At 41.9% G+C, this 22,343-nt stretch overlaps 1 protein-coding gene across 1 annotated transcript in view; it reads right to left on the bottom strand.

Annotated features, from left to right (window-relative positions):
* Kcnu1 (potassium calcium-activated channel subfamily U member 1) overlaps positions 1 to 22,343 on the bottom strand; it is a 100,272-nt gene that overhangs the window by 64,139 nt on the left and 13,790 nt on the right. The window contains exons 3-7 of the mRNA XM_060381357.1: positions 11,720 to 11,781; positions 10,635 to 10,725; positions 8,968 to 9,079; positions 7,958 to 8,033; positions 5,183 to 5,258 (exon numbers count right to left, since the gene is read on the bottom strand). Of these exons, the coding sequence (XP_060237340.1) occupies positions 5,183 to 5,258; positions 7,958 to 8,033; positions 8,968 to 9,079; positions 10,635 to 10,725; positions 11,720 to 11,781 (417 nt within the window). The remainder of the gene's footprint in view (positions 1 to 5,182; positions 5,259 to 7,957; positions 8,034 to 8,967; positions 9,080 to 10,634; positions 10,726 to 11,719; positions 11,782 to 22,343) is intronic.

Below are 22,343 nucleotides of genomic sequence, written 5' to 3'. Positions count from 1 at the left end.
AAGGTCTGTGAATAGAAGACAAGAGAAGAAGAAGGCAAACAGTGCATCAATTTCCCCCAGTTCAATCCAAAGACAAGAGCAAATGACTGCAGCTGCTGAGAAGGCCCTACTATTGCAGATGGTGATCAGAAAGTCTTATCGCCACAATTATGATTGTCACTGACATCCGTGGGGGAATGTGGCATGTGCCACATTTGGAACACATAGATTTGGAACACCCTATAGAGGGGGGCTTCCTGCTTCTCTTAAGGCCCAAAACTACATGCTGGAGCCAGGAGTCTCCAGCAACAACCATTCATTTTCATTTTCTAAGAAGATGGGGGAAATCACTAAGAAAGCAAGTGTGGGTTTCAGTGAGGCATAAGCACGTGACCTCGGTGTCTAAGAAAAACAAAATTCCCAAACTGACTCGAATGTGGCCAGACCATCTCATGGGGTGGAGTCCCACACAGAGTGAAAGGTGAAAGCAAGCTAAGCAGAAACCTTTATCTCTCTAACATAACCAGCTGCCTCACTCTCCATGACTTCCCCACCGTGAAAGCATCTATAGATCCTTAAATACGAGCCAAAATCAACCTTCCTTAAGTGATCCCAGTCAGTGCGTTTGCCACAGCAATGAGAAAGTGATTACCTATGTACAGACTTCTGTTTGTATGTTCATAGTAATGCATAATTTACAGGTGTATATTTAGAGTTAACTTTCTTTTGTCCATATTTACATGTTTCCCCCATAGTGTATATATTTATTTCTACTTATCAACAATTTACTGTTGGCTATTATCGGGGGAAATTAATTTACTCTGTTTTCCAGTTCAGAACAGGTATGGAGGGAGCTGGAGAGTTGAGTTGGTTCAGCAGTTAAGAGCATTTGTTGCTCTTACAGAGGACCAGGCTCACAAACATGGTGGCTCACAACTTTCTATAACTCCAGTTCCAGGGGCTCTGATGCCATCTTCTGTCTATGTGGTGCACACATACATGTATGTAAAACACTATACATTAAAAATAAAGAAAATAAGAAACTTGTAAAGGACTGGAATGGAAGATAGAAACTGCATCATTTCTCAGGTGCTTCATCACTGTATAGGTGGTGTGCCCTTTCCCAATCTCCATGAGTCTTGAGCGTTGTTAACACAGGGTCTCATGTAGCTCAGGATGGCCCCAAACTCCCTACAGACAAGGAGGGTGTTGAATTTCTACTCCTCCTGCATCCGTCTCCCCAGCAGGAGAATTACAGGCATGTGTCACTACACATAGTGTGTATGGTGCTGGGGACTCGGATCCAGAGCTTTGTGAATGCTGGGTAAGCGCTCTATGCACCGGGCTAACACGGTGAGACCAGCGTCATCACTCATTTTTAAGGCTTGTGTACATCTAAAAATAAACAAGTTTAAACCTTGTTTAAACTGAGGGGTTGTGGCTTTAGCACTTGCCAACAAGGACGATATTATGGGTTTGTTACTCTGAGGAAAAAATAAAATAAATGGTAAAATTATGAAAAAGACCAAAACGAAACAAAGTAACCAGCAAACCACAGATATCTCATATATATATATATATATATATATATATATATATATAGCATAATATATAATATATATGGGTTTTCAAGACAGAGCTTCTCCTTGTAGCCCTTGCTGTCCTGGAACTTTCTCTGTAGACCAGGCCTGCCTCAAACTCACCAAGACCTGCCTGCCTCTGCCTCCCAAGTGCTAGGATTAGTGTGCGCCACCACTGCCTGGCTCTCATATTTTGAGACAGTGCATTGAAGCTTAAGTCCCATAGCATCTTTGGAAACATGTCAACACAGAAATCAGTAGTGTCCTTGACTAACAGGACATACAGGCTGAAATTAAACTAACTCCAATCCTGAGAGCCTCGCAACAATTTAAATAACCTTAGAGAGTTTAACTTGTTGTTTTTGAGAGTATTAGCTCAGCATTTCAAACCCCTTTTCACTGGCTCAGCCTCTCTCTGAGCTGCCCTCAGGTTGACAGGGAGAGAGAGAGTCTACAGCCTTGGACTGGTCTCCATGTTTATTCTGCTCCTCTGCTTACCATGGTAGCACCAAGCCATCAGTCGAGGTGGAGTAAGCTGAATTTATGATAAAGAATTATAGACAAGTGCCCATACAGTTTTTAATCTACTTCACCTCCATAGTTCAAACTGAACTTAAACGTTTTCAAAGTTAACGTTACAACTTCAGACAGGATATACTAGGAAGGAGACAGATGCAAGGGCATCCATCTCCTCAACAACATTTACATTAGTTATTGTGAGAGCTGATCTTGGTTGCTAAGATGATTGGACTGAGAAGTGCCTATGAAGTAAGTGAGATAAACTTCTACCTATGTCTGTGAAAGCATGACCAGAGACAGCTAAGGGAAAATAGCCATTACAAATGTGAGGGTTGTCCAGTGGAATAAAGGCCAAAAAAAGACAGAGTCCACTAACAAACGCATGGTCCTTTTCTCCATCTCACCCTCTCTTTTACTCTGTCTCTCAGCTTCTTGGTTGCTTTGTTTGGCCCTGCCATGACCCCTCCATCCTGGTGGACTGAAACTCCTGGAACTATGAGCTAAAATAAATCCTTCTGCTCTTAACCTGTTTTGTCCATGTACTTTGTGACAACGACAAAAGTCTGGCAGTTATGTTTACATGTGGGGTGTAACCAAATAGTTTTATGTCAAGTTGGCACAAGCTAGTCATCTGAGGGGAGGGAACCTCTGCTAAGAAAATGCCTCCATAAGATCCAGCTGTAGGCAAGCCTGTAGGGCATTGTCTTTAGTGGTGATTGACGGGGGAAGGCCATCCCTGGGCTTGTGGTCCTGGATAATATTAAAAAAAAAAAAAAAAAAACACAACAGGCCGAGCAAGTCAGTGAGCAGAACTCTTCCATGGCCTCTGCATCAGCTCCTGCTCCAGGTTCCTGTCCTGTGTGAGTTCCTGTCCTAACTTCCTTTGGTAATGAACTATGATGGTGAGGTGTAAGCCAAATAAGCCCTTTTCTCCCCACCTTGCTTTTTGGTCATGGTATTTCATCATAACAATAGAAACCCTAAAACAAATTGGTACTAGGAGTAGGGCATTGCTTTGACAGTATGCTGACCATACTATTTTGTAGGATGATGTGATATTGTGAAAGGACTTTGGAACTTTGGGCTGGAAAATCCACTGAGTGCTGTGAGTTCAGTGAGCTGTTCTGGAGGAGCTTGGAAGGTAAGAATGTTGAGAGCAGCGCAGAAGATGGAGGCCTGGCCTGTGACTTTCAGAGGGAAGCACAGACTCTCCAGGGCCTTTTGTGTGAAGTCTGGTGTCTGGTCAGCTGGGGCTAAAGAATTGGCTGTGACTGACATGAGACCAGAACAATTGTTGTTGGTCAGTTGGAGCTGAGAAATTAGCAGTGATTAAGGAGAGACCAGCATCACTGAGGTGAAGCTTCTGGGAAGTCTTTTGTTGTTGTTGTTTGGTTCTTTTGTGTGTTTTGTTTTGTTTTTTTGAGAGTCAGCACACAGAAACTGTATTCCAGCTTCTGTAGACAAAGTTGTACCTCGGACTGGCAGCTGAACCGTAAGTCATATAAGAGTCACCCAGGTGTTGCAGATTTTGAAGGCATGAAGGGATCATGGAGAGCAGCTGAGGCTTGGCACCCTGAGAGATCCCAGGAGAGGCAAAAGTTCAGCCCAGCTGCTACAGAAGACCATGAGATGACCGCCAAGAACAGCAGCAGTGGAGTGGAGCCTGCCTGAGCTCAGAAGACAAGCTGTGTGTGCTGCAGAGGGGAGAATCAGTGAAGTGACCCAAGCCATTTGGAGGAGCCAGAAAGTTGTGAGTGAATCCCAGACATTGGAAACTGAGTTATTTACACGGTTAGAGTTTAGTTTTGTTTTGAACTGATGGTGACTGTGCCCCGTTCTTCCCTCTTGATGTGAAAAGAGTGTTTAATTTTTATTTTTACAGTGGCACACAGCTGAAAGACTTTGAATTTTTAAAAGAGATTTTGGATTTTTAGAGATTGGGTATTTTAAGGAAACTTAAGTTTTAATGTGTTTAAATTTGTAAGGGCAGTGGGGCTTTTAAAGTTACTAGTGTTTTATATTGTGATGTTAATATTAATAATGTGCCCTCTTAGGGATAAATGAGAAAGAAAAGGTTCTAACTGAAAAGGGATGGGCTTGTGTGTCAAGGTGACAAAGGGTCAGTTGTGCTGACTAGTTTTATGTTAACTTGACACAAGCTAGAGTCATCTGAGAAAAGGGAGACTCGATTGAGAAAATGCCTCTGGAAAATCTGGCTGTCCGCAAGTCTGTAGAGCATTTTCTGAATTAGTGATTGATGTTAGAGGGCCTGGCCCATTATGTGTGCCCTGGTAGTCCCGTTGCTGTAAGAAAGCAGGCTGAACAGCTGGGAGAGCAAGCCAGTAAACAGCACCCTCCATGGCCTCTGCATCAGCTCCTGCTCCAGGTTCCTGCCCTGTGTGAGTTCCTGCCCTGACTTCCATTGGTGATGAACTGTGCTGTGGAAGCTTAAGCCTTTTGCTCCTCAACTTGCTTGTTGGTCATGGTGTTTCATCGCAGCGATAGAAAACGTAAGACAGTAGGTGGCCCCAATCTCCCTTCTGTGATAGCAGCTCAATCCCTCCCCAGCAACTATCCAGCTTTAGTAAGTCTGGAATTCTTTAATTGACTCCTAACCCCACCCCCAGGCAAGTACTTGGCCACTGAACTACACTCTAATCCTAGCTTCATTCTTCACCTTTACATATTTATTTAAAATTTAAGCATCCTCAAACCTCCATGAGGATTTATCAATAAATCTCATGTCGTATATGTCTTACACTTTTAAACCTAATAAGATTTTCACTAAGACCAGATTTCAAAATATTGGAAGAGGATACAAAGTTATCTTGATGGCAGGAGATGCAAAATTTATGATAATTATGAGGGTGGGAATTAAAAAGGAAAACCAAAAAGGTAGAAATAAAAAGATAAATCTCTGGTCTGGTCTCTCTCCAGTTTCAAAGAAAGGATGCTCACACCTGTGGAGGCCACTGGGGACTGCAAGGATGCTCACACCTGTGGATGCCACTGGGGACTGCAAGGATGCTCACACCTGTGGATGCCACTGGGGACTGCAAGGACGCTCACACTGGCAGACGCCATTGGGGAGATGACTTGCTTACCAGGTGAAGTAATCCTGCAGCTGTGAACCAGGTACTGAGAACTATTGACAACAGTTTGGAGAGCTTCAGTGAACTGCTAAAAGGACAGGACAAAGAGCTGTTAGGTCTCTGCAGGCAGGTTCTGAATCAACACAGACACAGTCCTCTGGGGCCCAGTTTTCTGCTCCCTGTGTGGCCCATAGGTTGGAACGTACAGCGTTACCTGGAGCTCTGCCCTCACCTTCCAGTCTGAGTGGCTACAGGGCCTCTATATCCTTCACGTATGCGTTAAGAGCCTGAGAAACATGGCTGGAAACTCACCCAGTGTCATGTGTTTCTTCAAATGGTTTAGATTTTACTGTGTTGTCCATCAGCCTGGTGTTTTTGGAGGTATACATGTGGATCAACACTCAATCAAGTTGTAAGGTTATAGCTCAGGTAGTATACCAAAATGGCAGGAGTCAGGTATGGACTTGTAAAATAAGATGTGAGTGTATTACAGGGAAGTAGTGTTTGTCATACTCTGAACTCATACCAGGGTCATTGAGGCAAAGTATCAAAGAGGCTGATGTCTATCAAGGAAAGCCTTAGAGTTTAGCTGAAGTAGCTTCAGTTTCTGGCCTGGCCATTTGTCATGCACAAATAGTATTTCCATCCTTGACTTCTTCACAATGCATACTTAACTGCTGAGTTGCACCTAGACCATAATACTGATATCTCTAAGAAGAGTGTCGAAGGGGAAAAATAGTTTGGACTTGAATTATTATCCTTTGGAGATATTTAAGTTGCACTATTTTTATAATGCCAGGGTTTTTGTAATTTTTGTAATGCTGGAGTTTGAACCCAGGACCTTGCATATGCTAGGTAAGTACTCTCCCACTGAGCTCATGGCTCTACTTCTCTAAGCAATAATAGTTCACTGCTGCTGCTGGACATTTCTCATGCTCTGGGGAACTGTTATATCTCTTACCCTGAAGAAATGTTTCTTATTTTACTAACCAACAGAAGTGATTCTTTCTTTAATTGATTGTTTTTGTTCTTTCATAATTGTATACATGTATTTTGTTTGTTTGTTTGGTTGGTTGGTTGGTTTTTGAGACAGGGTTTCCCTGTGTAACCATGGCTGTCCTGGACTCACTTTGTAGAGCAGGCTGTCCTTGAACTCACAGAGATCTGCCCGCATCTGCCTCCCTGATGCTGGAATTACAGGTGTGTGCCACCATGCCAGGTTGCATACATGTTATTCAATGCACTTTGATTGCCCTCCCCTGCAAGCCTCGTTCACCATCCTGTCAGTCCCTACCAGTCCCTTTCCCAGACTCGTGACTCTTGGTTTTGTCTTGCACCCTACCTGCTTTAACCAGAACCACCTTCTGAGCAGTGGATTGGAACTATCCACTGGAACCCAGTGGGGTCTCCCTGAATCTATCAGTACCCAGTAGTGCATTAGTGAGAGTCTGTGCCCTCTGAGGCCCTCCCTCCCTCTGTGCCTGGTTGTCAATGGGCACATTCTGGTGCCACCCCACAGCGGACATCCACAGCCACCGTGACTTCAAAACTGCAATGGCTGCGTCTTGCCCAGAAGACAGCTTTTGCAGCCCATCTCCCTACATCTGGCTCTTACATTCTTTTTGCCTCCTCTTCTTGTAGCATTCCCTGAACCTTAGAGGGGATGGAATACATGTCTTGTTTAGGGCTGAACACTCATATGTCACTTATTATGAGCACTTTGAGTCTCTGCATTCACCACCAATCACTAGAAAAGACAGTGTCTCTGATTAGGGCTGAGAGTAGCATTTGTCTATGGGTATAAACGTAAGTATTTAGAAGACAGTTTTACACTATGAAATAGAGGTAAACAATAGTATTCCATCCATGTGCCCTTTGCCCTCCCCTAGTGCCTATGACTTTGCCTGGTGCCTGGCATGGGGTTTTAACCAGGTTCACAGTACCAGGCATGGTTCCCTCCTATGGAACAGGTCTCCAGTCCAAGCAGAGAGCAGTTGGTTAGGCCCATGACAGTAGTGCCATTGTTACAACAAATGGGCACCTCTTGTCTGGTAAGTTGGTCTTGTAGGGTTCACAACTTGAGACCATTGATGCCTTTTTCTACCCCAGCAGCAGGCAGAGCATCTTCAGGGAGGGACCATGAAAGCTACACAGCAGGCAGGAAGCCGTCAGCTTACTTCTGGATAGGTTTCTCCATATTATACAACTAAGGTATGTGATGTCGTCAGCAACTGGGTTTATCATTTATTACTTGTGGGTAATAAATAAGGAGTGAGAGAAGTGACAAGTGGCTGGTATTGTTTGGGGGCCTATAGAAGGTACCCCAAGTCTGGCACTGGGGTTTAGCAATCCACAGCTTCTACAAGCAGCTTCATCCAGCCATGCAAAGAGAGACAATTCTCAAGAACAAATGTACAAAACCAAAGCCTCTGTATTGGCTGGGTTTTTTTGTTGTTGTTGTTTTTTGTTTTTGTTTTTGTTTTTTTGCTTTGTTTTGTTTTTGTTTTGGAAAGGGAGATCTGGAATTAAAATCAAAGTGGACTTACATACTCTGTCGTTCTGTAAAACAAGGACTAAGCAATCTCTGTACAAGGACTGAAAGGTTTCTGGCCAAACTGCTACATAATACATGGAGGGGGTGAGAGGGTGACATCACAGATGCTGACAGATTGCCTGATTTTTTTACACTGCAATTCCCATGAGATGTGGGCTGCTTGAGGACCAGTTAATGTTTTCATCTCCTGATCCAAACTGCCAAGCGGGCATGTCAGGGAGTCCTGCAGTTACCTGGTCTGGATGATGTGGAGGATCTGTAAAATTTTGGGGAGTTCAAGCAACCGCAGGGCTCTCAGAAACCTCAAACCTACAAAGAAACCAGGAGAAGATAGCCTGAAACATAACAGGATTGGGATGCACGCACTGAGCCACTTAAAGTTAATGTGTTGTAATGTCACAGGTTTAAGGACATGAAGCATAAACCCTGGTCCTGAAAGTCAACTACCATGACCTAGGGTACCCACTTCCATAGTTCCTCATCCAGAAAATGACAGTTATAATAGGATCCATCTTACAGCGTGTAGATGGAATCTCAAGCATGTAGATCCTGACCTGTGTAATAAGCACTATTCATTTTACTCTAACTCTCCTTTAGAATGTATAGAAAATTTTACATGGGTCCGTTAAGCTTCCTGGTTATAACTTTTCAATAATCTGAGTTTTACTTTTTTGTTAACAACAGCAAGAAATAGAATTGGTGTGTATCTTATAAACAATAAATAGAAGACAGAATTTTATAAAAACTGACTTTAAAAAGCCCATGCACTGTCAATATGGCCACCTTAAAGATAAAATGAGTAATGAAAAATTCCCAGTTCCAGCATATCTAAACCTGATGATGGGCCTTGAGAAACCAAGGGAGGCCATTCTTTGAGTTCATATGAGATCCTAGTGTAAGGGTCCACAGGTATTCCATCAACAACTACTGGACACCTGCCGTGAACCAGGTACATTGCTACATGCTGGGATCAAGAAATGATTCTGGTCATTCTGGTGGTGACACCTCCCAGGCAGAGGCAGGTGGATCTCCATGAGTTCAAGGCCAGCCAGAGCTACACACTGAGATCCAATCTTAAAACAAAATGTTTCTGTAAATATAATACAAAACTCTACAGTCAAGAGAGGAGCCTTTGAAATGACCGTGAGGTATTTTAAAAGGTATTAAATATTCTAAATTATGTTGAGAAGTTTGGGGTTAAAACAACATTGGTACTGATTATGTATTGCCACAGCACACTTACCTAGCCAATTACTCTTCAAATAATAAGAAACAAAGGTTGGTGGGATGGTAAAAATGTCTACAATTGAATTCATCTCCAACCAGAACTTGATCTTGTCATCAGCTGCCCAAAACTGAAATAGAAACAAAACCCCCAAATTATATTGCCCTTGTGATTTTTTAGAAAAAGATTTTAAATTATTTTATGTATATAAGTGTTTTATATGTATATTAGCCTGTATGTGTGTGTGCCATGTGCAAACCAGAGGACAGAAGAGGGTGTCAGATCCTCTGGAACTAGAATTACAACAGCTGTGAGCTGTGGTATAGGAACAGGGAACTAAATGCAGGTCCTCTATCAAAGCATCAAGTGGTCTTAACTGATGAGCTACTTCTCCATCCCCCTACCTACCACTTAGAATTTTGAAATGACTCTGAAGGATGATTACTGTTCTGCTATATCTCATTCATTAACTGACATTTTAATTACATGTTATTTAACACACAGACACTTAGAAAAATAGACAAATGCATACATATTACATAAAGAGATTGTACTTGGGTTGAGCATAGTGATACACACCTTTAATCCCAGCACTCGGGAGGCAGAGGCAGGCAGATCTCGGTGAGTTTGAGGCCAGCCGGGTCTACAAAGAGAGTTCCAGGTCAGCCAGAGCGATATAGTGTGGTGTGTCAAAACCAGCCAAGCAACCAAACTAAAGCAAGAGAGAGAAATCATAATTTTAATGAGTGTTCTACCAATGAGCAAATAAATCATTTTACTTCCCAGACCCTAGCTTTCACGTTTAAATACTTTGAGCTTTCATTGCTCCTAGAGTTTTTTGTTATATCTATATATAAAATATACATTAATACAAGATACAATTCTTCTATGTGTATATTTCCTTTTATACATCTATGTGTATAACTGTCATATACATAGAGCTTATTATATGTGATTGGTGAAGATATATGATATAGGACAGTGTCCAGTGAAAAATCTACAGCTTGCAGAAAGCTTGTCAGGCCATTGTGTATTGAGCTTCCTAATTTAGTTCAAGTACACTCAGTTTGGGGCTGGAGATATGGCTCCGTGTTTACAAGCACTGGCTGCTCTTGCAGGGATCCAGGTTCAGTTCCCAGCACACACATGGTGACTCACAACCATCCGTAACTCCAGTTCCAAGGGCTCTGACACCCTCCTCCAGCATCTGTGGCACCATAAGCTAGTGCACAGACACACATGAAGACACAACACCCGTACACATGAAATAAAAGAAATAGAACTTTAACAGGAAAACGCTCGAAAAGCAAATAAAAAATTCAAAAAGTAGGATGGTACATGCGTCACTCATGGAACACTGACACTCAAGTTCTGCCAGCTTCTGGTTTCTAAGCAGTGAAGCTTCCCCAATGGAAGGCCAGAAGCCAGTAAGGGTTGCCGACAGGGTGTCTGATAATGGGATCATTGGTTGGGTTTCTGGACCCGGCTTGCACTTTCAAGCACAGGAGATGCGGGTTTAGGTCTCATTAAGTATTTAACAGCTTGGGGCACAGGTGGTCTTCTACCTTTAGAGCCTGAGAAGCAAGGGAGATTGAGGAGCTGAGGAGCACACAGGTCTCTTTATTTTGCTTCTGTTTGTGGATGGGGGGGGACAGTAGTTATTACCATTTCACCTAGGTACTTACCCTCAACCCAAAATAGAAAGTAAAGAAAGTATTGAAACTCAAATCCACATGAAGAGTGTTGTCTCTGTGTGAAGAACATTTTCCAACGGGGCTGGAAAGAAATGGGAACATTTTGCAAAGATAAACATTTTTAAAAACCGGTGTCTACAGAGAGATGAAGGCAGGGCAGGCAATGTACACATTCAATGAGAGTGGTCCATTCAAGCCTCATGGTCGAATCTGGAGAGAATTCCCTTCCTGCTGGGGATGGAACCACGAATGAAGCTACTAGGGCATCAATGGCGTGGAGAACAATGGGAGAATGGCCCACCACTCTGTTACAGGATCCCTGGGTTCCACTTCAGTTTTGTTAAGTGGGGGTCCAGAGCCTCAGAGATTAGTCCTTTGTGGGTGAAAAAAAAAATCTAGATAAGATCTTTCAGCTCATCTACCCCTTTGAGACACCACTACTCCAGATCAAATGAATGGATTTGAAACAAACTCAAAGGTATTTCCTAAAAGATGTGTTAGGAATTCTTAATTTTACCCCAACTGGCTATACAGTGTGGCATGAGGTTTAAATCACACTGGGTTTAGTTTTTTTAAAATACTGTCCTAGCCTTGAGCTACATAAGAAGGGGATGGCTTCAGAGAAGCCATCCAAGGCTGAAGTCTCACAAAGAAGCATGAGAGGCTCTGACAGACCGCAGGACCTCTGTGTCAACACCAGAGAAATTCAGAAGCCTTCGTAAGTGGTCCTGTGTGAGGAAGCAAAAGCTGGAGGTCTGCGGTACAGCTGTACACCCCACCCCAACACTAGCATTGGAGGTGGCAAGATACAGGACAAACACATGCATTCATCACAGAATTGGAGTTAGTGTGCACTGGGGTGGGGGGGCAGCTATATGGTTTCCGTTTTGATTAGCTGTGTGTGTGTGTGTGTGTGTGTGTGTGTGTGTGTGTGTGTGTGTGTGAATGTATGTGTGTAGGGGGGTGGGAGGGTGCATGCATGTGAGCAAAACTCTATTTGGCATCCCTGAAGAGGAAATTCTAAAGCAGTTACGTTACTGATAAAGCAGCCAAGCATGACTGGGGTTTTTACTCACTCTGTTGAATTGATGAAATAGATTATAAGAGACCCGATGCTTAGCACAAAGACGAGGATCGCCTAAGAACAGAGAGGGACAGAGACAAAATGCAAATCCATTTTATTGACATAGAATAACTAAGCCCACAAAACTGTCTTCTATTTAAAATGAAGTGAATATTCTTGTGTATTTTTATTACTGTGTACAGGCGGGAGGGGTTTTCCCTTACCTATGCACACACATTCACACGTTCATCTATGCCTGTGTTTGTTCACTTGGTCATTGACAAAAAGCAGACTACACACTAACTCGCCATTTTTACTTACCTAGGTTTAACTCTAACACACTTTAGAATAAGCAGAGTACCCTTCCTGCTCCTCCTAGAGGTTAGCGAATGTTTACCAAGTGCTTGGCATGTCTCACATGCTCTGTTCCATGACAGAAATAAGGGCTACTAAATAACAGTCTTGGACTTGAACTGCCTGTGGTGTGTCCATAGGCACATTTCCCCACATGGGAAAGTGTTATGTGAGAAGAAAGTGAGTGCTCTTCCTATGGCAGTTTATCGGGTATTGAAGCAAAGCTATCCAGTGAAACACAGCCAAGAAGCTGCCAAACGCAAAGCCCCTAGTGGAGCTGGAGGAGATCGCTGTCAGCGCCATCATTTTTCTTAGGTTGGCTCTAGATAATTAAGCATTCCTCTGGCAATTTCTAATTTGCAAACCACCAGGTTTTTGTCTGGCATGGTGATGCACACCTCTAATCCCAGCACTCAGAAGGCAGAGGCAGGTGGATCTCTGCAGGTCTGAGGAGAGGCAGGGCTGGCTACTCAGGGAGATCCTGTCTCAACAAATAGATTTTCGGCATGGTTAGTTCAATATAGTTGTAATGACAACATTCAGAGTTTTATTTACAATGAAATTTCCGCTCCCCTCTGGCTCAGATATTGTTTGGGTAGGCCTCTCATATTCTTTTCTCTTATCCATTTGTGTTAGTACTGATGGCTATTTTTACTTTCTCACTAGCTAGGCTCATCGTGGTCTTCCTGTAGAAGGCATGCGGGTCTTTGCTTTGTGCTCACAGACAAGCACTGGGGAACCTGGGAAAATAGCACACCCGGTTGTTCCGTCAAGTGAAGAAATGCAATGCCTGTTATCCACCCAGAAGGCGGTTTACTAGTCTGGTGACCTTTGCTCTGTGTAGCCAGAGGCTTTTCCTGCACCAGATCCTTTCCCAGACCAATCAGTCAATTTATAGCGCCTGTCCATCTTTATGAACATCTGACCTGTGTTGGCTTACTTTATTCCTCAAGACGATTTATGTGAGCTTTGTTGTACACATGTCACCTAACTGTTCTGTGCTTACATACACCTAAAATAAACCACCTGGGGTCAGACTCTTGAAGTTTGAGCCAACCGGGGCTACTGAGTTGTGATGAGAGGAACTGCCATCTTGCCTTCTGGGACTCCTCTCTCTGCTGCCTTAAGGACGAAGAGGTCCTCAGGAGAGCACACTTTTTTGTTTTGTTTTGTTTTTCAAGACAGAGTTTCTCTGGGTAGCCTTGGCTGTCCTAGACTCACTTTGTAGACCAGGCTGACCTTGAACTCACAGAGATCCACCTGCCTCTGCCTCCCTGAGTGCTGGGATTACAGGTGTGGGATGAGAGCACTCTTAACCAGACTGGTGTTAGAGCATGACACCCAGCCCAGGAGCTCTTCTTCAGAGCATAAGGTATTTAGTGTTTACTCCTGTGAACTGAGGGTCTGAGGTGGAGGGCGGTGAACAGAGTCAGGGGGAATCATATAAAGCTAATTAGAGCCCTGCCATAGCAGAGGCTTGAAATCCAGAGCCAAAATTATCTTAGGCACCAGCCTCTATACCCAACCTAACATCCTTTTGACTCAAGTAAAGCTTTTTTAATATATTTACTTAGCAGATAACTTGCTTTCATCAACTATAGCTGAGATGTGAACTGAAATCAACCTAACAGAGAGGATTTTCCCACTTTGCTATAACCCGCCTACCTGACCTTCCCAGCTGTTTTTGGAAAAGCTTTCATATGACTTTTTTGTTGTTGTTCTGTGACTATCAGAAGTTCATGTAAGGCCATCTAGGTAAAGATCCTTATTACCATATGTCTTTAACCCCAGCACTCAGGAGGCAGAAGCAGGAGAATCTCTGAGTTCAAGGTCAGTCTGGTCTACACAGGGTGCTCCAAGACAATTGACCCTATCTAAATTAATTTTGTTTTGTTTTTGGTTCTTTGAGACAAGATGTCTCTACATAGCCCTGGATGTCCTGGAAATCACTATATAGACCAGGCCGGCCTCAAACTCACAGAGGTCTGCCTGCCTTTTCCTCCCTAGCACTGGGATTAGAGTTGTGCACCACCACGCCTGGCTAGCTGACCCTGTCTCAAAACAAACAAACAAACAAAAAACAAAAAATAAATAAAACACATGCAGTGTTTTAGTTACTTTTTAAATTCTGGTTTATTTGTTTTTATTTAACTGCTTTCTAAAGAAAAAGAAGGTTTGGAGTTGGATGGGTGAGAGGTAGGAAGAAGTATCTGGAAGGAGTTGGGGGAGAAGAAACTGTGAGCAGAATATGCGGTATGAAATTTTTATTTTCAATTAAAAAAAGAATTGAGAAAAAAATTTTAATTCATGTAACTATTTCCATGATGGAACACATCATTCTGAACCCAGAATCCATTTCCCAGGCTGTACTTACATTTGGCTCAAAATAAACACCTTTTTCTCATTTTTTAATTTAAAAAAATTTTAATGGCTCAACAAAAATTATTTCTTACTGTCTTCAGTTAAATTTATTCTTATGTTCAGAATAAAGATCAGAAATAATTTTCCCAGAATATAAATCTTGGTGGCAGACAGATTTTACCTCCCGTGACTGAAATTAAAGATGTTATCTTTACAACCCCTCTACTAGGCTCCTTTACAAACACTCTTTTATTCCCCTTCCACAAGAGCTGCATTTTGAATCAACACCCTCATGTATAGTTTTCTTTGATGTTTGGAGATTTCAGTCAAGTTCTACTGGTATTCACCAAATATATCTCTAGATCTTCTGTTGACTCCCCCACACACTATTTAGTTCATCAGTGGGCAAAAACAAAATATCTCCCTTACAGTCTAGAGATGGGTTGGCAACTAAGAGTACTTGCTGCTCAAGAGTACTTGAGGACCCAAGCTCAGTTCCCAGCACCCAGCACCCAGCACCCAGCACCCAGGCAGCTTCACAACTACACGAGTTCCAGGCCCAAGGGATCCAATAGCCCCTTCATTTGGGATACCCACAGACACATGAATAATAATTTAAGAAGGGTTTGGTGTCATGTTTTTAATTCTACTTGGGAAGTAGATAGGGGTGGATCTCAGTGAGTTCAAGTCTAGCCAGGTCTATATACAGAGATCTAGGGCAGCCAGGGTACACAGTGAAGACCTTGCCTCAAATATTTTTTTAATCTATGTTTTAGCCAATACAATCGTGAGCACCCAGCACCTGTGGCTACCTGCACACAAAAATGGCATGGAAGTAGGAAGGGAGTAGTGGGGAAGAAGAATGGGGTCAGCAGGAGTTGGGGGGATAGAGAGGGTAATGGAGAGGAGCATGTTTATAAGAAATACATTGCATGCATGCATTGAATTGTCTAAAGAAAAGCTATCTTTCTAATACACCCCAGGACCATCTTTCCGGGGGTGGCCCCACCCTTAGTGGGCTGGGCCCTCTCACATCAATCATTAATCAGGAAAATGCTAACAACTGATGAAAAGAGAGGCCATGAATTTGAAGAAGAGCAATGAGAAGTTTGGAGGTTGGAGAGGGAATTTTTTTAATTAAAAATAAAGAGAAATTTTGTAATTAAAATTCAATCTTAAAAACAAACAAACAAAAAGCCCGGTGTGGTGGTGCATGCCTGTAATCCCAGCACTCTGGGAGGCAGAGGCAGGTAAACTGCTGTGAGTTGGAGGCCAGCCTTGTCTACAAAATAAGCCCAGGACAGCCAAGGGTACACGGAGGAACCCTATCTCTAAAAACCAAAGGGGGGAAAAAAGAAAAGAAAAAGAAAATGTCCACAGACTAAGTATATTCTCTAATAAAACAGGACACACACATATATATATGTATACATATATATATATTTCTGTTGAAAAAGAATTATTCATGTTAGAAGATAGCAAAAAGACAATAAATAATAATTAAAAATGCACATATCAGCTAATTTTCAATGTTTAATATGCCCTGAGTGGTTTACACATATTATTATATAATTACAATATTCTCCAAGAGGAGTTACAAATCTCCTTTATAGTCATAGAATACGATTGAAATTCAATTTACAAAAATCAACTGATAACCTAGTCCCAGGGGGCTTTCAGAGACTGAGACATCAACCAGGAGCATGAGTGATCTGAAACTAGGCCCCCTGCACACATGTAGCTGATGGGTGGCTTGGTCTTCAGATGGGTTGCCTAGCAAGGGGAGGGGGTTGTTTCTAACATGCCCTCTGCTGCCTGCTTTTAGCTGACTTCTCCCTGGCAGAGCTGCCTTGTCTGGCATCAAGGGATGAGGATATGCTCCCATCCTTGATGTGCTGGAGAAGGTTGATATGGAGAATGGGGGGGGGCTCTCCTTTTCTGGGGGGGAAAGGGAGAGGAAAAGGGAGGAAGAGGGACCCTTGGGATGAGAAAGCAAGAAAGCAAGCAAGAAAGAAAGAAAGAAAAAGAAAGAAAAAATAAATAAATTCAAAAAATAAAAAATATAAGAAAAATTAAAAAATCAACTGATAAAAAGCAAGCGAGTGGGGGATCCAAGATGGCAGCGACCAGCACACACTGTATCTGAGAAGCAGAGGATCTAAAACACCAAAATTGGTACAGCTGAAACTCCAACACATACTCTCAAAGTAGTGGACCTCTCTAATATTCCTGAAGAATACTCCAGACACCAGCAAAAGACAGACCCAGTCTGAAGTACAGACTCCAGGAACAAACAGTGAAGGTTACAGGTTCTTATGCCAGAGGTCGGCATAAGAATACATCCAACGAAAATCAGGATATTCTGGCTTCACCAGCAACCCCCAAAATCAACAATTGCTCCAATTCATCAGAAACAGGAAAATTATTTTAAAGCTATGCTTATCCAGTTATTAGAGGGACATAAAGAGGAAAGGAACAAATCTCTCAAAGAAAGGGCCACACAAATGGAGGCAAATAAAGAGGAAACAAACAAAGCTCTCAAAGAAATACAGACAAATACAGCCAAACAAATAGAGGCACAAGTAGGGGCACAACTAGTGGCATATAGAGAGGAAACAAACAAAAAAAAGAGACCATCATAGAAAGACAGGAAACCACATTCAAACAGATGAAGAAAATGGTGCAAGGCATGAAAACAGAATTAGAATCAATAAAGAAAACACAAACAGAGAAAACCCTGGAGCTGGAGGACTTAGAGAAAAGATCAGGAACCACAAAGGTAAGCATCACCAATAGAATACAAGAGATGGAAAAGAGAATCTCAGGTGCTGAAGATACACTTGCAGAAATTCATACTTCCCTCAAGTAAAAGAAAAATCAGAAAAGTTCCAAACACAAAACATCCAAGAAATCAAAGATACCATTAAAAGATGAAATTTAAAAATAATAGGAATAGATGAAAAAGAAGATTCCAAGCTCCAAGGTCCAGAAAATATTTTCAAGAAAATCATAGAAGAAAATTTTCCCAACTTAAAGAAAGAGATGTCCATAAACATACAAGAGGCCTACAGAACACCAAATAGACTAGACTAGAAAAGAAACTCCTCAAGTCACATCATAGTCAAAATACTAAATCTACAGAACAAAGAAAAGATATTAAAAGCAGCAAGGGAAAAAGGCCAAGTAACATATAAAGGTAGACCTATCAGAATCACACCAGATTTCTCCACAGAAACTATGAAAGCCAGAAGGGCCTGGGCAGATGACACACAGACTTTAAGGGACCACAGATGCCAACCCAGACTACCATACCAGCAAAGCTTTTAATCAACATAGATGGAGAAAACAAAATATTCCATGACAAAACAAAATTTAAACAATATCTACATAGCAACCTAGCCCTACAGAAGACACTAGAAGGAAAACTCCAATCCAAAGAAAACAACTACACCCAAGAAAACATAGGATACAGATAACTGCACAAAAAAATTAAAAGAAAACAGGCAATGAATCACAGTAACACCACCAACTTCACAATAAAAGGAACTAACATTCATTGGTCAGTATTATCTATCAACATCAATAGACTCAACTCTCCAATAAAAAGACACAGACTAACAGAATGGTTGTAGAAACAGGATCCAACATTCTGCTGCATCCAAGAAACACACCTTTGCAACAAAGATAAACACTACCTCAGAATAAAGGGCTGGAAAAATGTTTTTCAAGCAAATGGACCCAGAAAACAAGCTGGGGTAGCTATCCTAATATCTAATAGAATAGACCTTCAACCAAAATTAATCAAAAAAGATGAGGAGGAGCACTTCATTCTAAAAGGAAAAATTCACCAGGAGGACATCACAATTCTGAATATCTATGCCCCAAATACAAGAGCACCTACATTTTTAAATGAAACATTATTAAAGCTGAAATCACACATTAATCCCAACACCTTAATAATTGGAGACTTCAACACTCCACTCTCACCAAGGGACAGATCATCCAGACAGAAGCTAAATAGGAAAATAATGGCACTTTCAGAGGGCCTAAATCAAATGGACCTAATAGATGTCTACAGAAATTTTCACCCAAATTCAAGAGTATACCTTCTTTTCAGCTCTCATGGAACCTTCTCCAAAATAGACCATATTGTTGGTCACAGAGCTAGCCTCAGCAGATACAAGAAGATTGAAATAATCCCTTGTATCCTATCTGACCACCATGGACTATAAAAGCTAGACCTCAACAACAGTAATAGCAAAAAGCCTACACACATATGGAAACTGAACAACTTACTACTCAATGAAAACTAGGTTAGGGAAGAAATAAAGAAAAAATTAAAGACTTCCTAGAAGTCAATGAAAATGAAGGCACAAACATACCCAAACTTATAGGACACAATAAAAGCAGTGCTAAGAGGAAAATTCATAGCACTGAGTGCTTTCAAGAAGAAATTTGAAAATCTCTTCAAGTACTCGGGTTCCACGGGCGCCTCAGGAGCCAGCCCGGAGCCAGAGCCGGGGATCCAGGCTCCGGCACAAAGCCCTGCCTGCCTGCGCGCCTGATTCGCCGCCTGAGCCTGATTCGCCGCCTGAGTTAGAACTGTGGGCACCAGGGCACCAGCGAATGAGTTTCACTGTCCGGTGCAAACACACAGGGAGGGAAACGGCTGGTCTGATCTCAGAGCACTCAGCCGACACCCCCACCCCGAAAAAGTCTCGGGAAAATTACCCAGTTTAGGCAAACACCCAGGTTCCCAAAGGCCGGAAAGGCGGAGACTGAGCCGCCATCACTCAGCTGTGCTCCAGACTCAGGCAGTTTCTGCGGCCAGCCAGCTGACAGAGACCGAGCAGGAGCAGTGCATACCAGGGGAAAAAAAAAAAAAGAGAGAATGAGAGTCCCTTTCTCCAGAGAATCCACAAGGAAGGAAGGAAACTGTACTGACTTAAATCACCAATCCTTCCCTGGAAAAAGTCTAGCAAAGACCAGCGGGGCCGAGCCGCCATCACTCACTCAGCTGTGCTCTAGACACAGGCACAAACAGTTGCTGTGCGCCAGATTCCAACTGGGTCACAGCAGCTGATCATTAAATTTACAGCAAGAAACCCAGAAACAGGGCAGCTGTCCTCAGAACTTCCCTGGGTGAGAGGAGAACCCTCTCGACTAACAAAGACCACAGTTACCACTCAGGTCTCTATCCCTGAGGTGAGCAGCAGCAACCCCTGAAAAAACGCCAGCCTTCCAGGGACTATACCCAAAAAGCTGAGAAGACATCCTTCAGGAAAAACCAGCTTTCTGCAAAGGGGATTCTCTCCACCACAGGATCCCCAGGAACCACCAGAAAATAACCCCAAACACCTAAGATAGCACAATGGGTAGAGGCCAGCGTAAAAGCTCAAGCAACAAAAGGCAGAGCAATATGGCATCTCCAGAACCCAGTTACCCAGGGGCAAGTAGCCCTGGACACCCCAGCATAACTGAAATCCAAGAAGATGACCTAACAACTATGCTCATGAAGATGATAACAGAGGAAACAAATAAGATACGTAAAGACATAGAGGAAGATAAACTGAAACAGAATATTGCCATCCGTAAAGAAATAGAGGAAGCTGCAGCCAAACAGTTTATGGCCTTTAGAAAGGAAATGCTTAAAGCACTGAATGAAATAAAAGAAACAGAGTTGAAGGAACTAAAAGAAAAACAGGAAAGTACAATCAGACAGGTGAAGGAAGTAAACAAAACAACTCAAGACCTGAAGATAGAATTGGAAAAATTAAAGAAAACACAAATGGAGGAAATAATGGAGAGGAAGAATCTAGGAAAGAAAACAGGAACTACAGAGGTAAGCATAACCAACAGACTACAAGAGATGGAAGAAAGAATCTCAGGTGTAGAAGATACAATGGAAGAAATCGATGTATCTGTCAAAGAAAATGTTAAATCCAAAAAATTCCTGACACAGACTGTCCAAGAAATCCAAGACAATATGAAAAGACAAAACCTAAGAATAATAGGTATAGAGGAAAAAGAAGACTCCCTTCTCCAAGGCCCAGAAAATATTTTCAACAAAATCATTGAAGAAAATTTCCCCAAGTTAAAGGAGAGGCCAATAAGAATACATGAAGCCTACAGAATACCCAACAAATTTGACCAGAAAAGAAAATCCTCCCGCCACATAATAATCAAAACAGTAAGTATACAGAACAAAGAAAAAATACTAAAAGCTGCAAGGGAAAAAGGCCAAGTAACATATAATGGCAAACCCATTAGAAAAACACCTGACTTTTCAACAGAGACTATGAAAGCCAGAAGGGCCTGGACGGATATCATGCAGACCCTAAGAGAACACAGATGTCAGCCCAGGCTACTATACCCCGCCAAACTCTCAGTCCTCATAGACGGAGAAAGCAAGATATTCAATGACAAAAACAAATTTCAACAATACCTACAAACAAATCCAGCATTACAGAAGACACTAGAAGGGAAAATACAATGCCAAAAAAATATCTTCTTTCAAGAAAACACAGGAAATAAATAACCTTACTACAGTAAAACAAAAAGCAACCAAGCACACAACCTGATGACCACAGCCAACATCAAAATCAAGGGATCTAACAGCCACTGCTCATTAATCTCTCTCAACATCAATGGACTCAACTCTCCAATAAAAAGACACAGATTAACAGAATGGATACGTAAACAAAACCCAGCAATCTGTTGCATACAAGAAACACACTTAAGACACAAAGATAGACATTACCTGAGGGTAAAGGGTTGGAAGACAACTTTCCAAGCAAACAGACCCAAGAAGCAAGCAAGAGTAGCCATTCTAATATCTGATAAAATAGACTTTCAACCAAAATTAATAAAAAGAGATGGGGAAGGACACTACATACTCATCAAAGGAAAATTCCACCAGGAAGACATCACAATCCTGAACATCTATGCCCCAAATACAAGAGCACCCACATTTGTTAAAGAAACATTGATAAAATTTAAACTACATATAGATCCCCACATATTAATAGTGGGAGACTTCAATACCCCAGGACAGGTCAACAAAACAGAAATTAAACAAAGAAACAATGTCTCTGACAGAGGTCATGAATCAAATGGACCTAACAGACATTTACAGAACTTTACACCCAAACACAGAAGAATTTACCTTCTTCTCAGCACCTCATGGAACCTTCTCCAAAATAGACCATATAGTTGGTCACAAAGCAAGCCTCAAGAGATTCAAGATGATTGAAATAATCCCTTGTATCTTGTCTGATCACCATGGAATAAAGCTGGACCTCAACAATAATAGAAATAGCAAAAAGCCTACACACACATGGAAACTGAACAACTTGTTACTAAATGACAGCTGGGTCAGGGAAGAAATAAAGAAAGAAAGTAAAGTCTTTCTAGAAATCAATGAAAATGAAAACACAACATACCCAAACTTGTGGGACACAATGAAAGCAGTGCTAAGAGGAAAGTTCATAGCACTAAGTGCCTTCAAGAAGAAATTCGAGACAGCTCATGCAAGCAACTTAATGGCTCACTTAAAAACCCTAGAAAAAGAAGAAGCAGACACACCAAGAAGGAGTAGATGGCTGGAAATAATCAAACTCAGGGCTGAAATCAATCAATTGGAAACAAATAAAACAATTCAAAGAATCAATGAAACCAAGAGCTGGTTCTTTGAGAAAATCAACAAGATTGACAAACCCTTAGCCAAGCTAACTAAAAGGCAGAGAGACACCACCCAAATCAACAAAATCAGAAATGAAAAGGGGGACATAACTACAGACACTGAGGAAATCCAAACAATCATCAGGACTTACTTCAAAAGTCTATATGCCACAAAATTTGAAAATCTAAATGAAATGGACAATTTTCTTGATCGATTTGACTTACCAAAGCTAAACCAGGAC

The sequence above is a fragment of the Meriones unguiculatus genome, chromosome 4 (genome assembly GCF_030254825.1).
Source record: "Meriones unguiculatus strain TT.TT164.6M chromosome 4, Bangor_MerUng_6.1, whole genome shotgun sequence".
NCBI lineage: Eukaryota > Metazoa > Chordata > Mammalia > Rodentia > Muridae > Meriones > Meriones unguiculatus.
Note: the sequence above shows the minus strand (reverse complement) of the source record. Positions and strands in the feature narration are given on the sequence as shown.